The sequence below is a fragment of the Strongylocentrotus purpuratus genome, unplaced genomic scaffold, assembly GCF_000002235.5.
Source record: "Strongylocentrotus purpuratus isolate Spur 01 unplaced genomic scaffold, Spur_5.0 spur5_scaffold_20, whole genome shotgun sequence".
NCBI classification, from domain to species: Eukaryota; Metazoa; Echinodermata; class Echinoidea; order Camarodonta; family Strongylocentrotidae; genus Strongylocentrotus; species Strongylocentrotus purpuratus.
Genome location: NW_022145606.1, coordinates 30526083 through 30541352, shown reverse-complemented (window position 1 = coordinate 30541352; position 15270 = coordinate 30526083). Strand labels below are relative to the sequence as shown.

At 38.8% G+C, this 15270-nt stretch overlaps 2 protein-coding genes across 5 annotated transcripts in view; one reads left to right on the top strand and one right to left on the bottom strand.

Annotated features, from left to right (window-relative positions):
* The window catches only part of LOC115918881 (condensin-2 complex subunit D3-like), a 28734-nt gene extending 15120 nt beyond the window's left edge, over nucleotides 1-13614 (bottom strand). For both annotated transcript variants that reach the window (XM_030993180.1, XM_030993179.1), the window contains exons 1-15: nucleotides 13529-13614; nucleotides 12406-12570; nucleotides 11363-11524; nucleotides 10448-10740; nucleotides 9766-9899; nucleotides 8636-8735; nucleotides 7972-8090; nucleotides 7151-7349; nucleotides 6314-6383; nucleotides 5504-5585; nucleotides 4748-4892; nucleotides 3564-3795; nucleotides 2889-2974; nucleotides 2073-2236; nucleotides 387-572 (exon numbers count right to left, since the gene is read on the bottom strand). In XM_030993180.1, the coding sequence (XP_030849040.1) occupies nucleotides 387-572; nucleotides 2073-2236; nucleotides 2889-2974; nucleotides 3564-3795; nucleotides 4748-4892; nucleotides 5504-5585; nucleotides 6314-6383; nucleotides 7151-7349; nucleotides 7972-8090; nucleotides 8636-8735; nucleotides 9766-9899; nucleotides 10448-10740; nucleotides 11363-11524; nucleotides 12406-12570; nucleotides 13529-13601 (2210 nt within the window). In that variant the 5' untranslated portion in view covers nucleotides 13602-13614. The remainder of the gene's footprint in view (nucleotides 1-386; nucleotides 573-2072; nucleotides 2237-2888; nucleotides 2975-3563; nucleotides 3796-4747; nucleotides 4893-5503; nucleotides 5586-6313; nucleotides 6384-7150; nucleotides 7350-7971; nucleotides 8091-8635; nucleotides 8736-9765; nucleotides 9900-10447; nucleotides 10741-11362; nucleotides 11525-12405; nucleotides 12571-13528) is intronic.
* Nucleotides 13615-14611: 997 nt separating this feature from the next.
* The window catches only part of LOC115918880 (mucin-19-like), a 34065-nt gene continuing 33406 nt past the window's right edge, over nucleotides 14612-15270 (top strand). For 2 of the 3 annotated variants that reach the window (XM_030993173.1, XM_030993178.1), the window contains exon 1: nucleotides 14612-15000. The gene's annotated coding sequence lies outside the window, so the exon portion shown is untranslated. The remainder of the gene's footprint in view (nucleotides 15001-15270) is intronic. The other variant, XM_030993174.1, reaches the window with a different exon arrangement.

Genomic DNA, 15270 nt, shown 5'->3' with positions numbered 1-15270 from the left:
TACCTCAAAAAAAAACTGTGATAAGGAAAAGATAATGAAATCGCTGCAAATATACCATGATAAAACAAAAAGGTTGGAAAACATTATATAATTGTTTCACAGATATCATATATTTGTAGTCTTAACATTCAGCGTAAGTGTTGTTTACTTTTGTGAGTGTGCATTTACATGTATACCCCCCCCCCTCCTGCTTTAAATTATAGTGAAAACTTTGATGAGGATTTTTTTTCTTCAAAAGAGCCAATCATGATTGCACAACACATGTGACTTTTACTGCAAGGTCACAATGTAAAAGCAAGCAAATGATGGATCACCCCATATTACATAGACACCTTCTAATGGAAGTAAACAAAATGGGAGCATCATGAGGTCACATGACTACAAACCTGAGGTCGCACAGGTCGGGTTCCATGAGCCGGCATAGTAGACTCCACGCCAGCTGTTTCTTTGTCTCTGTAACTCCTTTCCTGCACACACCGTCCAAGACGAGATCTTGCAGGAGCTGGAGGCATTTCTCGGAGACCGACGATTCTCGATCGGATACTGCAGGCAGAATACCTTGCAGCCACACTCTGTATTAAGTATCAATGACATGAAATGAGGCATGAGCAAGCAACAGGGATATGCATATCTGGGACCAAGCATTTTTTAATTTTCAAATCCAAATATTTACATACATATGAGACAAAAAATCTTAACTTATTAATAACATGAAATTAAGGCATGAGCCAGGAACAGAGATATGCATAAATGGGACCAAGCGGTTTTTTGTTTTTGTGTATCCGACAATGGTCATGAAGCTATGGGACTGTGCATTGTTGGGTCGTATCGAAATTAAGATTTTGCAGGAACTGGAGGTATTGTAAAAAGGGAGGAAGATTTAAGGTCAGCATAATTGGAGAACAGGTTTCTACGATTAACTGTAAATTATACAGTACTTAGGGTTATGGTTGCACCATGTGAAAGAAGGGGGGGGGGGGGGTGAGGATTGGGGAGTCCTGAAATGGACTGTTGGTAATTTTTCTTGTGCTTATGAATCTAAAGAGAACTATAGCGCCGGTTGGAGAGGATATGGGTAGTAGGAGGGGCTCGAGGTTTTGAATAGGTCGACGATGCATCGTCAGGAATGACTGTAAGTTGATTGTAAATTACAGGGCCTTGATCTTAGAGAAACAAGAGAATTTTTTTCCGTCAAATATAGAGGGAGATGGTCATCAGTTTTCATGTTTCATAATTGGCTGACACCAGACTTGGTGGAAATACCAGTAATGGATGTACACCAAACACATGGACCTATCAAGAAATACCCCCTAGTCTCTCAGAGAGTCTGTGGATGAGGGAAATGTAGATAATGACTTAACCATATTGGGCAATGGGTGGAAAATGCAGAGCATTACATAAGGCCTGTTGGTCATGAAACTGGAGGCTAATCCTGTTGATTGACAACACTTGTTATCAGGTAATCACCTTAAAGGTGACAAATTTCCCCATGAGAGCCCACTGCTATGCCTCTTTCATACAAGCAGTTAAGAATCAGACAGGTAGCTAAAGACAATCCTATAGAGTGTTAAAGCCCACCTGTACTAGTTTGATAAGACCTCCTGGAAGGTCACTGACAGGTGGTTATCTCATCAAATCAGCTTTCATTTACAGGGGTGATAGTGAGCACTAAAAAAAAAATAGGTTTTTTGTTTTCCCCTCCACCACCCCAAGAGGATTCGTGGGAAAAATGGCATCTAACAACATTCCCCCCTTTCGAGTAAGAAAATTGGGAAAATTTTGAAAAATTAAGGGCAAAATAGGGAAGAATAGAGAAAATAAGAAGGGAATCGGGAAAATCAGGATAAAATAGGGAAAAAGAAAAAAAAATTGGGAAATTTTTTTAAATTTAAAAAAAAAATCAAGAAACCAATTTATATCGGGTTTTTATCAGGCCTGCAATTAACGTAAAAAAAAGGGGATCATGGGGGACCAATGGTCACTGATTAGGCATCGTTATCTATATAGAGGGCGCAAGTAGCTATAAGTAGTGTAGTTGGGCTTTAAAGTAAGGAGATATTTAGGAGTTGTACCTTTGGACCCTTTCGTCAGTGGTGCTTTCCTTGAGGAGGCTGGTGAGGGAGTCTAGCGCCTGCTTGCGGACAGAGAGGGCAGTGTCACGGCAACGCTCCCGGAGTATCTCCAGCAGCTGGAGGTCAAAGTTCATGCACTGAAGCTTGAAGATGTTCTCAAGAGCCTGCATCATAGGAAATAGTTAACAGAGATGAGGTGAGCGAGAGTAAATGAGGGAATGGAAGATAACAAGTCAGGAAAGGGGAAACACCCTGTTTCATAATACTTATTATCAATTACAAGTTACGATAACTGTTATAAGCTACTGTTGTCAAGGCATTTGATTGGCTGAGAGCAAATTTCTCATAGAATTTTAGAATTTGTTATTGAATCTATTGAATCTATCGATTAGAAGTTTCATGAAATGGGGCTCATAGTGAGTTTGACGCAGAGACAGAGAAACAGTAAGAGATAGAAAGGGATAGAGACCATGATCATTAAGACGTAGAGACACATAGATAAGGTAAAACAGATCTAGAGAAAAAGAAGATACAATAGAGAGAGAGAGAGAGAAAGGAGAAGAAAATAGAGCAACATCGCCTCTCCCTGCTACATAATATCTTGTGTACATAATATATTGTGTACATAATATCTTGCGTACATAATATCTTATGTACATAATGTCTTGTGTACATGTATTTCCAATATTAAATGGAGTCTGTATTCCATTAGCTAATTAATGGCAATGATAATAATGGTCAAAGTTATCACAATACAAATTCAAGGGCCATATTGTAAATGATATAGGTGGTAGAATAATTTTCAAGAAAACTGACCTGCAAAGCAGCCTTGCGGACTCCTACTTTATCGTCACAGATCCGTTCCTTCAAGCAGTTCAGCAGCCCACTACTACCAACAAAACCTTGAGAGAGATTTACAGTGAAACAAAGTAAACATTTGACGGATAGTCAACCTGTTTGAAATGTCGAGCCACTCATCCTCTCCAAGCGCTATAGTTCTCCTTAGAACTTTAAGCTAAAAAAGATGACAAACAGTCCTTTTCAGGACTACACACCCCCATGAAAGATTACTGAGTCAGAGTCCTTTTCAGGACTCCTCAATCCTCTCTCTCTCTCTCTCTCACATGGTGCACCCGCAAGCCTACTGTATATCTACATCACCATGCAAGCCGACACTTACAAGCAGCATCTAAATATAAAAGGTTTGATGGTAAACGACCATTGAGTAGTACAAAGTGATGAGAACAATGAAACAGAGAACATTGATACACTGTACGCAAGTAACTAGAAGGAAATTAACAAAACAATGCAAATAAGATAATAATAATAATGATAATAACAATACTAACAATAACAACGACAACAATGATATTAATAATAATATTAATATTAATAATAACAACAATCATAAGAATAATAAAACAAACAATCATGTACAGAAGGAAGATTTTGTGAAAAAAGGGAAGGATACAAGATGGAAATGTCACTTACCTACTGCACTCTCATCTCCAAACAGCAGAGCAGGGGAACCTCCCAATAAGTTCCCGGGGGTGGCACCCTTCTTAAGCTCGGAGGGACGTTTATTCTCTGCTTGCTCCTCCTCTATGGAAACCTCTTTAGATTGGGACAACCCCTCTTCATTTGCTGATGGACCACAATCCATTGCTTCAATCCCAGCATGCTCTGCGGGTGCATTATCTTTGGTGGACTGAGCGGTTGCTTCCTGCATGACCAAATGCAATTCGTTTATCAGGTTATAAGACAGTGAATCAAATTATATGAATTTATTTAATTAATTGAAAGGTTAAAGTGAAAGATTTGTTAATTTTGTAGCAATTATCATTGAATATGAATCTTTGAACACAAGATAAACAGATTACTTGTATATTTCACATTTCAACTCAAATACATATAAATTTAAAAAAAACTCAAGAATTTTTCTTTGATGTTGAATTATGAAATCTGCATACCTTGATCGCTTGTTCTAGGACCAGTTTGGGGGTTTATAATTTCATGTCAGGAACTATGTCCCATTTGTAGGCCAAAAAAATGAAAAAGTTAAATTCAAACTGCATTTGAAAGATAATACTAATTTAGAACTTCCCTAAAAAAAGGTGGGGCTTGAAAATGTTTTCAAGTGGGAAAATAACGACTATTAGTTGTTAAATCGACTTTAGGGCTATAGAGCCCAAAAGTAATAGTCTTGATTTTCAGACAATTGTATCGAATGGTCATACGTTTTATGCTGCGCAAAGATTCAATCAGTTTAATCTTGGCCATCACAAGAAGTGGGTTATTGATGTAGACAAATGCTCATGTACCCTTTACAACTCTTTTCATGTATGTTATTACCAAAGAAGAAAAAAGCCAGTCAGTCACTCAATAGTGTCTGACAGTGAAGTCTAGCAAGTAAACGGGTTTCCTTGCATAATTTGAATATGAGGACACTGCTAACGTTTAAATTTCACAGATAGGACATACATGACATATTCATAATTCCTGCAATGTTCTACAGAATTTGAGGTTGGCTGCAAAAGGGACATAGTACCTTTAGTAGCAGAAGCAGTAACATGGATTCAGTAAATTTGACATGTTAATTTGGTCATTTTTAAATACAAAGTAGAAAGACAATCAACAAAAAATTGTGGAATTATGGAATAACAAAATTTGCATACCTTGATCACTTGCTCTAGGACCAGTACAGGAGTAGCCCCTGTCTTGGCCGTAGGGGCAGCTAGGATATCAGAGAGGGGGTTGGACGTCTGGTTACCAGCGAGGGCAGTAAACTGGGCAAGACAGCTCAGGGCCTTGGCTCGCACCCTGGATAAAGGGTGAGAGGGAGGGGGGAGGGGGGGGGGGACAATATGAATGAAATCTTATAAATTAATGTTTTTATGGCTGAAGGTTATCTCTCTTCCTACTGTACCTCTTCTCTTGTCATGTATTGTCGATTTTCAAAGACTAAGATGCATCGAGAGTTATACTTGCATGTATGCGTAGCTACCAAAAGGAAATTAAGAAATTTAAAGACTAGAATTCTAAAAACTTATATTTCTCATTACATAAAGACTCAACATTCAGAGGGTTCAGAGTGGAAATGTAAAAATGAAATGTATCCACACATCTCAAGTATTTCATATAAAAATAAATAAATCCTTATAGTATCTTATGAGGTACTATAAGTAAAAAGAAAGGTTTTGATTTAGACAACCGGTGAAAAACGAGTTAAAATCTTGAACAAAACATTCATACTCTAGTTTAAGAAAGAGTTTTATTAGGATGGTTGTAATAATAAATACTCCTTTTGGATGTGATACAAGAACTTTCAAATCATTCTTACTCTAATATTTTCAATCCCAAAAGGTGAATTACAAGGGTGATAAACAGCTCTGCTCAATATAAATTCAGTGTCTATGAAAATGGATACTTACGTAGGAGCCTTGTCGGAGCAGCGGGAGACCATGATGTCCAGCAAGAAGCGATGAGATAAGAACTGCTGCTGATTAGCCTCACCTAAAACAAATGGAATTAACACATACGGTTGCTTCCTTCACTTCTCTGGACGGTAGCACGTTTGCCACACACGCATTATACTGTTTTTCTAACACATTTTAAATCATGGATGTTCCTTTCCTGGGGACCTAGTGAGGAGTTATTCCATTAACAAGTTATTGATTGATAAACTACAATACTTGGAATCCAGTCTGCATACATTACTTGTTTCTTGCCTTTGTTTAAAAAGTATGCATACAATTTGAATATGTGTATGATAGTAAACCGGTCTGTTTTGCACAAAACAATCATCACTGGTTGAAGGAAGGATTGCTTTGTGCAAAACAATGGCTTTGCAGAATTACAAATTTCTGGTCTTGATGAGCTCGTTGACAACTCTTTAAGCACTGATGCTTACACTGGAAAGAGATAAATATGTTTAAAGCCTTTGGTATATTTATCCCATGATTAATACAAAGGGGAGATTGTTGTTTCTGTTATAAAGCGTTGAATGAGACAACTGGGTTCAACCATTCCCCCCCCCCCACCCATGAAAAAAACAAACAAACAAACAAACATAAACATATACAATAAAAAAAAGAGCAAACACATGAATAAAAATAACAATAACAAAAAAAAAGAAAAAAACTAACGAACTAACAAATAAACACCAACAAGCAAAGGACATAAAGTTATGGTGTTTCTGTATCAAATTTGCTTTAGAGAGAGAAGCAAAATAAGATCCCTACCTGTGGAATGCCTCTCTGGTCTCTCCAGTAGGGCACCTACTACCTCAAGGGCAAAGACACGATAGCCGATCTGAGGGTGATACAAAGAAAGAGAGAGAGAGAGAGAGAGATAGAGATAGAGAGAGAGAGATAGAGAGAAAGAGATATACATAGCAAGAGAGAGATAGAGATAGAGAGAGATAGAGAAGAGAGAGAAAGAGAAAGAGAGAGAGAGAAAGAGAGAGTGAGAGAGAAAGAAAGAGAGAGAGAGAGAGAGGGAGAGAGAGAGATTAAGAGAGAGAGAGAGAGAGAGAAAGAGATAGAGAGTGACACATAATTATAAAGCAATAACTATACCAGAAATAGGGAGTTTGCATATAAATGTGTTGTCTCTTATTTCACAGTAGACAGAAGGCAGTAAAGAATTTGCATGGAGAAATGTTATGGCTTCAAATGACAAGCTCCAAAGGAGTGGACAAATTTCTCTGTAATCGTATCAGGACAATTACTGCCTGGACAATCAGCCCCCGGAAACTACCCCAAAAGGACAAATACCCCCTGGAATATTACCCCCAAAGGGTTTTCCGGGGGGGGGGGGGGGGGGGGGGGGGGGGGTAATTGTCCTTAGGGGGGTAATTGTCCCTCTGGTAATTGGCCAGGGGTGATTGTCCAGGGGAGAATTGTCCTAGAACCCTCTGTAATAATTATATCATTTTGCCTCTCAAGGAAAGTTCACCAGGTAATTAAGGGGTAATGTCAGGTATCTAAATGTTTAAAAAGTGATGATCCTTATTTTTCTCTTTTTTGGGTGGTCCATTACTTTACATTTCATGACTTTTCAAGTTTATTCCTGCCTACCTTGGCATTTTTGGAGTACAGGAAGAGCCACTTGACGAAGCTCGCTTCCGTTTCGGCTGGCATTTCAGCGAGGATGCGTGCAATGGTGTGCGAGACTCGCGAACGGTACTCCACCTTGTCCGGCACCTTGACACACATGTGCTGAAGAAGGACACGCATGAACGGCAGAGCTTTCTCCCCAACCTCCTTGTACATATGGCTGAAAACAAACACAAATTACTGTTAGTGGGACTGCACACAAAATCTGGTACCGGGAAATTCTTTACTTTCCTCATCACTTTGATCAATCATCATGGTAATCATATATCAACATTATTATCAGCATTTCTATTAAAATTATCACCATCATCATCAGCACCACTATCATATCCTCCTCCCCATCATCATCTTCGTAATCGTCATCATCATCATAACTGCCATACATCAACATCGCCACCAACACCACCATCATCATCACGACTAGCATCATCATCATCATCATCACCACCACCATCCTTATCATCACCACCTTCATCCTCATCACCACCACCGCCAACACCAACATCACTACTACCACCACCACCACCACCATCATCATCATCATCATCACCACCATCACCATCACCACCATCACCATCCTCATCAGCACCGCCATCATCACAACCACCATCACCACCACCAACACCATCATCACCATCACCACCACCATCATCACCACCACCATCCTCATCACCACTACCATCATCACCACCACCACCATCATCACCATCACCACCATCATCACCACCACCACCACCACCATCACCATCACCATCACCACCACTATCAGTATCAATAGTTACCTGGCAAATGCCTCTGCATGATCCTTCATCTGTTGAATGTGTTTTGGTATGGATGTCGAGGCAACGGATTGATTCTCCCCTATGAGCATGAGGATGTTAGGAAGGAGATGCTTGAATACCTATAGCACAAGAGGAGAAAGGAATTCCATAAGGACAAATAAAAATATATCATATAATCATGTAGATGCAAACAAAGAGAGGGAGACACACACAGACAGAGAGAAATAGAGAAGGAAAAAGAGAGAGAAAGAGAGGGATACACACACATCCAACAAGAAAATATCCCTTGGAATTCTGGTCTTGTTTCCAAAATAATCCGCTCTTTGGGAAATAGCGGGCTAATTTGCGATGAGCGTATGGGTCTGGTGAAGCGCACTTTTGAGTCTGAATATAGCCGGTTATTTTGCAACTTCGGTCTGATGAAAACAGGCCTTAGCAGAGCCTTCTGGCCGAGTGAGATGTAAGATAATGACTTCAGCATATGGGGGAATGCGAAGCATTACATAAGGCCTGATGATCATAAAACTGAAGGCTAATCCTGGTGATTGCCAACACCCGAACTGTGTCACGTTCGCCATGAAAGCCCATTCCTACGTGTCTTCAAGAACGGATATGGCACAATAATTTTACCAACAATAGCATAACAGAGGGCAGGTAAACTGACCTGTCGTAGCATATGAGATGTCTCTCCATGAGATCCGGAGCACAGCGCCTCAAGACCAAGGTACGCCAGGTGACTGATGCTGTGGACATTCTCAAAAGAACTGTGCAGAAAAATAAAGATCATTGCAAGACATAAATCAAAACAAACCGACAAAATACCCCAACAAAAATTAGCTTTAGGATTGATCCAATTGGCAAATCTGTAACTAAATGGGGGGGGGGGGGGGGGGGAGATTTTAACGGTGAGGCAATGCTACTTTAAACCTATACAATTCTGTGTCATTCTACTTTCCAATTTTGGACATACAGCCATTATCTCAGCGCAACACTTCTGCCAACTTTCAAATTCAGTGTTCTATATGTTGTGATTCGGCTAGACACAGTTATGAATCTGTACCGTATTTCATGAAACTTCTTATTTTTAAATTGATATAACAAATTTGCACTTGGCCAATCAAATGCAAAGATTTCAGTAGCTTATATTGAACAGTTATTGTAACTTGCCAATATTAACAAGTTTTATGAAACAGGGCCCATAAGCACTAGCAAATTTTGCCAAAGTTTGATGGACAGGAAACTTCCTGGTTATACCGTACGGATCTCTTTATTTTCATCAGACATAAACTGTGCTCATTTTTTTATTCCAAAATGCAAAGGGAAAATACATAATATTAAATGATTTTGTTGAGCCATTTGCCTCAATGTCCTCAAAAATATACGAAGCAGTAAAAGCCAAAACGACGACCACCAGCGATTGGAAAATTGGCGGCTTACTTCAGTCTGCCAATTTACCTCTGAGGAAGATGTCTGAACTCTAGACATACAGGTAAATTTTCCTTTTGAATGTGATAAAAGAACCCTCAAATCATTACTACAACCATCCTGATGAAACTCTTTCATAGTCCTTAAAATATTATTTATTCAATTCATGAGAAAAATGATGCAGGCTGCAAAAAGGAACGATGAGGGGACAAAATATAGAAATCATTTTCATTTGACCTAATCATCTACAGTCAAACCTGCTTTAGTGACCAACTTTCTATAAAGACCATCTGTCTACAAAGGCCACTTTTTGTGTTTCCCTTGGTCGGTCACTATAGACAGGTTTGACTGTATATATTCTTGGTTTACCTCTTGTTCCCAAACTGGCAATCCCAGCCCTGCTCTGTTGGGACGCGACTGACTTCAGTCAAGCGTTGCATGACGTGCTGAATGATCTCCTCAGAACTCTTCAAAGGCACATTTCTCAGCAAGAAAACAACCTCCTGTTATTTTAAACAAAATATTACAACATAAGTAAAGACCCTGACGGAAGTGAAAAACAAAATACATGAACTATATATCAACTGAAAGCTTATAATAAGCCATAGATAACAGTAATATCAATAACATGTATTTGGTATTTTAGTGCCGGTCAGAGTAGTAACAGCTCTCTGAAACCTTATAACCTAAAGCTCTGAAAATCTGAAGATGTTGGCATAAAAACTAGGTACTGGCTTGTTGACATCATCTTTTGTGGAGTATGGATGTTCACAATGACTTTGCATAAATCAAGCAAGGCTCATAGCGTCAACTATTTAGTCAAGCTGATTGGGTTCACAAGTTACTTTGTCACCAAAACTGCAGCGAATTTAACTCCTGTTGAACTGTAATTTAGAGGGGTGCGGAAAATAAGGTCACATCAGTTGTTATCACATGTATGCGTCCTGAAAACTTGACACACTCTTTTATGATCCCCTTGCGAAGAAAATCACAGAAGAAGATGAAAGTTAATAAAGTTTGGTTAACTGACAATTATTGTTATAAAACAAACCTTGATAGTGTGGTAGATAGCCCTGTGGATGCGATCCACTTCTTGCATTGTCAGGGAAACCACATCCTCCATCTCCTCCTCTTCCTCATCATCTCCACCATCGCCTGTCTTCTGGGACGCCGTCTGACTGGAGACGAGCCGTCTGGACTTCTTTCCCGCTTGCTGTTGGGAGCTCTGGTGCCCTCTCGGTTCGGGACGCTTCCGTTTGTTGGTCTCAGTCTTGGGCCATAGTTTGAAGGTGTCCAGGGCTTCCTCGAACAGCATCGGCTGCTGCACACGGTAGGCTCCGCTACCTGAGGGGGTGTTTCAAAAAACTTGTCATTAGTGGCAAATGACAGTTTTTGTTATAAGCTACTGAAATCCTTGCTTCTGATTGGTTAACAGCAGATTTGTCACTGATTTTGGTCATTTGTGATTGAAAAAAGCTTTGTGAAACAGGGCCCTGATTTGTGCAACAAAATTCAGGGATGTTACTGGTTAAGTGGTTCATTTTCTGACAAGTGATTATAGTGCATTTTGTATTAATATTTCTTTGTTCCTCTTTTCTTTTCTTTTTTGGGGGGAATAACCAAAACGTATTTCCTGTGCACTGACAGAGACAAACTATTGATACCAGTGCATTTTATTAGCTTTGAATGAATTTGTCACAGACAAAGGCAGTGTTATTGATAACTCGCTTTCTGAAACAAGAATCTTAAAGCCACACTGTACTATTTGCTCCCTCTATATAGAAAACAATGCCTAAGCGGTGCCCATTGGTCCCCCATGATCCTCTTTTTCTTATGTTAATTGAGAGCTGAGTTGATGAGATAGCCACCTGGTTGTCAGTGACCACACTGGGTGGTCTAATCCCTCCTGAGCAAACTAGTGCAGACGGGCTTTAAATCTTTTTATTGCTTGTGCATGGGCCTTTACCTGGTATCTCTAGCAGGAGGATGTACAAGTGGGCAGCTGCTATTGCAACTTCTCTCTCTACTGCCGACGAAAGGAGGCTGTCCACCCTATTCATGAAGTGATGCAATCCAGCCAGGAGAGCCCTGGGCACAATGCCATTCTCACAAAGGACGTTCCAAAATCCTGAAATAGGGGTGTTTGAGAGAGCAAATATAATAATATGAAGATGAGTACAAGTAATTTAGTGCATACAGACATTTTGGTAGCTAAATATTTATGAATAAAAAATACATAAATTTATGGTTGTTGTTCCTGATAATTTCTTTATTATAAGACATGAGTCAAATATTTTAATCATCAGTCAGCAAAGAAAGGCTACAGAAAGAGATGCATCAACATTAATCATTTTTGCGAAATAAGACAATTAGACAACAACAACGCACAAGCAGAAGCACCTCGCTACTGTACAGTTACATGTTTAGTGTTGACGCTTGGTTTATCATTCGTCTTCACTCGCCTTCAATTTGGCAAGAAAGTAGCCCCAATAATATCAACTCTGCGATGTTGGTTTGTCCAAATCGCCAGACTAGTCGGTAATTATTTGGTTAAGACTGGGCCCCATTTCACAAAAAAACATGTCATTAGTGACAAATGACAGATTTTGCTACAAGCTAGAGAAATCCCTGCTTCTGATTGGTTATCAGCAGATTTGTCACTGAAAAATAATAATAATAATAATGTCTAAGATTGACACTGTATATTGCGCTGGTATGCACTATGCAGATAGTTTCTAAGCGCTTTACAAAACAAATGAAATGAAAATTATGTTTAAACTAAATAATAAGGATCAACAAGAAAGGTGAAATGAACGTTGTGCTTAATTTAGACAAATTACCTAACGAACAGTGTATAACAATAACATGATAATGAAAAATGAAAATGAAAATACAATAATTAGATAACAGGAATGAAACTGCAATAATTATGTACTTTGGATAATGAATAAATCACAAGAAGGGTCTTTGTGAAATGGGTCCCTGACATGAAATGGAGTGAGATCATACCTTGTGGAAGCGTGGCAAAGTCTACCCTGGCCCACGTTGTAGAGCAGGCAATGGCATCTTCCAAAGAGCTCAGGACATCACGATGGTTGGACCAAAGACCCTGGACCGACTGCGGAGGCTCTGGATTCTCTGTGAAGTCGCTTGTCCATACAGCGTTCACCCATTCTGGAAGGGGAGGAGACATTCAAGTAAAGAAATGACTGGACCACTGGGCATTTTTAATTATTCTATAAAACGAGTAATGAAATAGATCTAGATCTATAATAATTTAATTCATATTCAGGATTTCCATATCAATGAAAATGTCTGCACTCGAAATGTCTATTCATTAGCAGTTACAAAGTATGCTCTCTCTCTCTCTAAAAACAAAAACAAAACTAGAGTTTTAGTTTAACAAGTTTTAGTTAGGATATTTGTCCGGTTAAGTTTTAAAAACATAACACAAATGCCCAAACCAAGCAAGGTAATTTTACATAATATTAAAAGTGAAAGGCATGACTCAGTTTCGAACCTGCATCCTCGGCTGAATCAGCTAGACTTATTTAGAGTCAGACTCAATCATCAATGGAATGCCATTATTAATATTTATAATGCCAAACTGCAACATCAATTTGAAAAAAACATACTGTAACACCTTTTAACAGGATCAAACTGAAAGTGAAAGTTGAACGAAACATTTTTTGTGTGTGCAACAGCCAACAAATCAGGAATCAGGATATTTTGGATAATGGAAATTAAAGAACATGAAGAACCCTCGTTTAATTTAATTGACAAACAAATAAACATGATACAGGTTTCGAAATCTAGCTAACATCAGAGCTAGAGGGAAGAGGGATAATGTAGCCTAGGCCTAGGGACTACTGCACTGTAACCCTCGGCCCCCGACAGCTAGCCGCCCGTCCCGGGCGTGCGGAGGCGGGGCAGGTGTTTAGTGACAGGGCCGTTAGCAGTGGGAAAGATCACTAACAACATAACATCAATTCAACACATTTCAATCTGACTGTTTCAGGTTCCGAGTTTCAATATTTCGATGAACAAAAGACCATAATGCAGAAGCAGAAACAACACCACCAATTAAACATGATATTATTCAGTTATCGAACACCACAATTACGGTTATTACCTTCATCTAGGTCCTCTATCCCCAAAGTTTTGAACCGTTCAGCGGTTTCTGTTTCTTTCGCCATTTTCCCCATTTATCGATGTACACACAGAGTCTTGTTCGTGTGTGTACTGTACTAGTAGAGTATAGTAGCGGTCGATCAAATTTACCGCGCGCTAAACACCTGGGGGGTGTTTCACAAAGATCCTAAGTTGAACTTATCTCTAATTTGGACTTTACAACTATGGATAGCCGTTAGCATCATTCTAAATAATTTGTAAAAGTCATTTCAAACTTTTCAAAGGCATAAAATGTTGATTCAAATCATTCATATTTTCGATTATCAAGAAGATTTCATGTTCTTGATGTGGAATTTGTGAAAAGTCTAAAATACTTCAATTGTTGCTTTTGGAAATATTTAATTTTAAGGCTACAAATGGCTTTCCATAACTGTTAAATCCAACTTAGGATCTTTGTGAAACACCCCCTGTAAGTAGGCTAGGCGCGCGCCATTTCAAAAGAGGACTAGTCTTGTAAAACCACTTACTGAATTAGGGATAAAGCGGCATGAATTATTCATGATAAAAAACATCTATATTTTATCCTTTGGAATAAAACATTAATTTTTAATTGTCAAAAATAGGATTTTGTATCTCATGTAGTGCTCCTAAACTTCAAATTAAATGTATAGTAATACAAAAATGTATACTTTTGTTTCCGTTAAACGCTATGCAGGTTTTCTCGACCCGAAAATAGATGTGACGTCATAAGAAAGCAAGTAGCGAGCGCTAGCTCAGGCCAGGGGGGGGGGGGGGTTACAGTGACTCGTCAACTGTAATGCAGGGAAGCACAATTTGAAATACTTCATAATCATTCCTCAAATTATAGGAATAAATTGTGAATAAATATTGTACATACAAAATATCAAGAGTAAAAAAATGAATGATGTCATACATATGTATAACTTAATTGTTAACTTCAAAAAGATAATTAGAACTTATCAAGCTAAAGAGTAATCCCTTTTTTAATATTCGACTGACCTCTCAATTAAAGGAAAAGAAAATATGACAGGTGATTTTGATTCGAGCTCTGTATACATTTGTCCTGGGAATTCAATCAACCATGTGATCAAATCTATGAAGCATTAAACACCCTTTTAGATGAACCCCAATTCTCGTAACTGATGTCATAATGAGAAAAATGTATCTGCATTGGTCGGGGAATGAGGTATTTGTTGTTTGCATGCACTATGCTAGCATTCTTAATTTTACGATTCTATTTTTATACCGTACCGTACCTATTAACATACACCCTTGAAGAGGAATAATGAAACCCGACACATACCCACCTATGACCCTGTGACTCAGATAAGCGACACCGCACCCCATTGGTCATTTAGATATGGTAATTTTGTTTGTCTGTGGTATTGTCCAATCAGCTTCTTTGTCATTAAAATTACCCTATTATACTCGGAACCTCGGAACCTGTCGACGGTGAGTGAAATGCCGAATAATATTTTCTGATAAATTTTAGGGGTTAAACGCGCCACAGCTGTACGAGCTGCTTGCTACAGCTAAATGATGACATATTTCCTTGAAAATAACATTATATGATGTAGGATTTTTTGCTCTTTTTCCGTAGTGTAGAATACTGCCTTTCTGATGCACTTACGCACTCGTTTACATTGGCTCTGTGTAGAAAGATACAGAGCCGTATTAACACACGTCTGGCCTATGGGGAAAAATCTAATGCTGGAAAGTAGT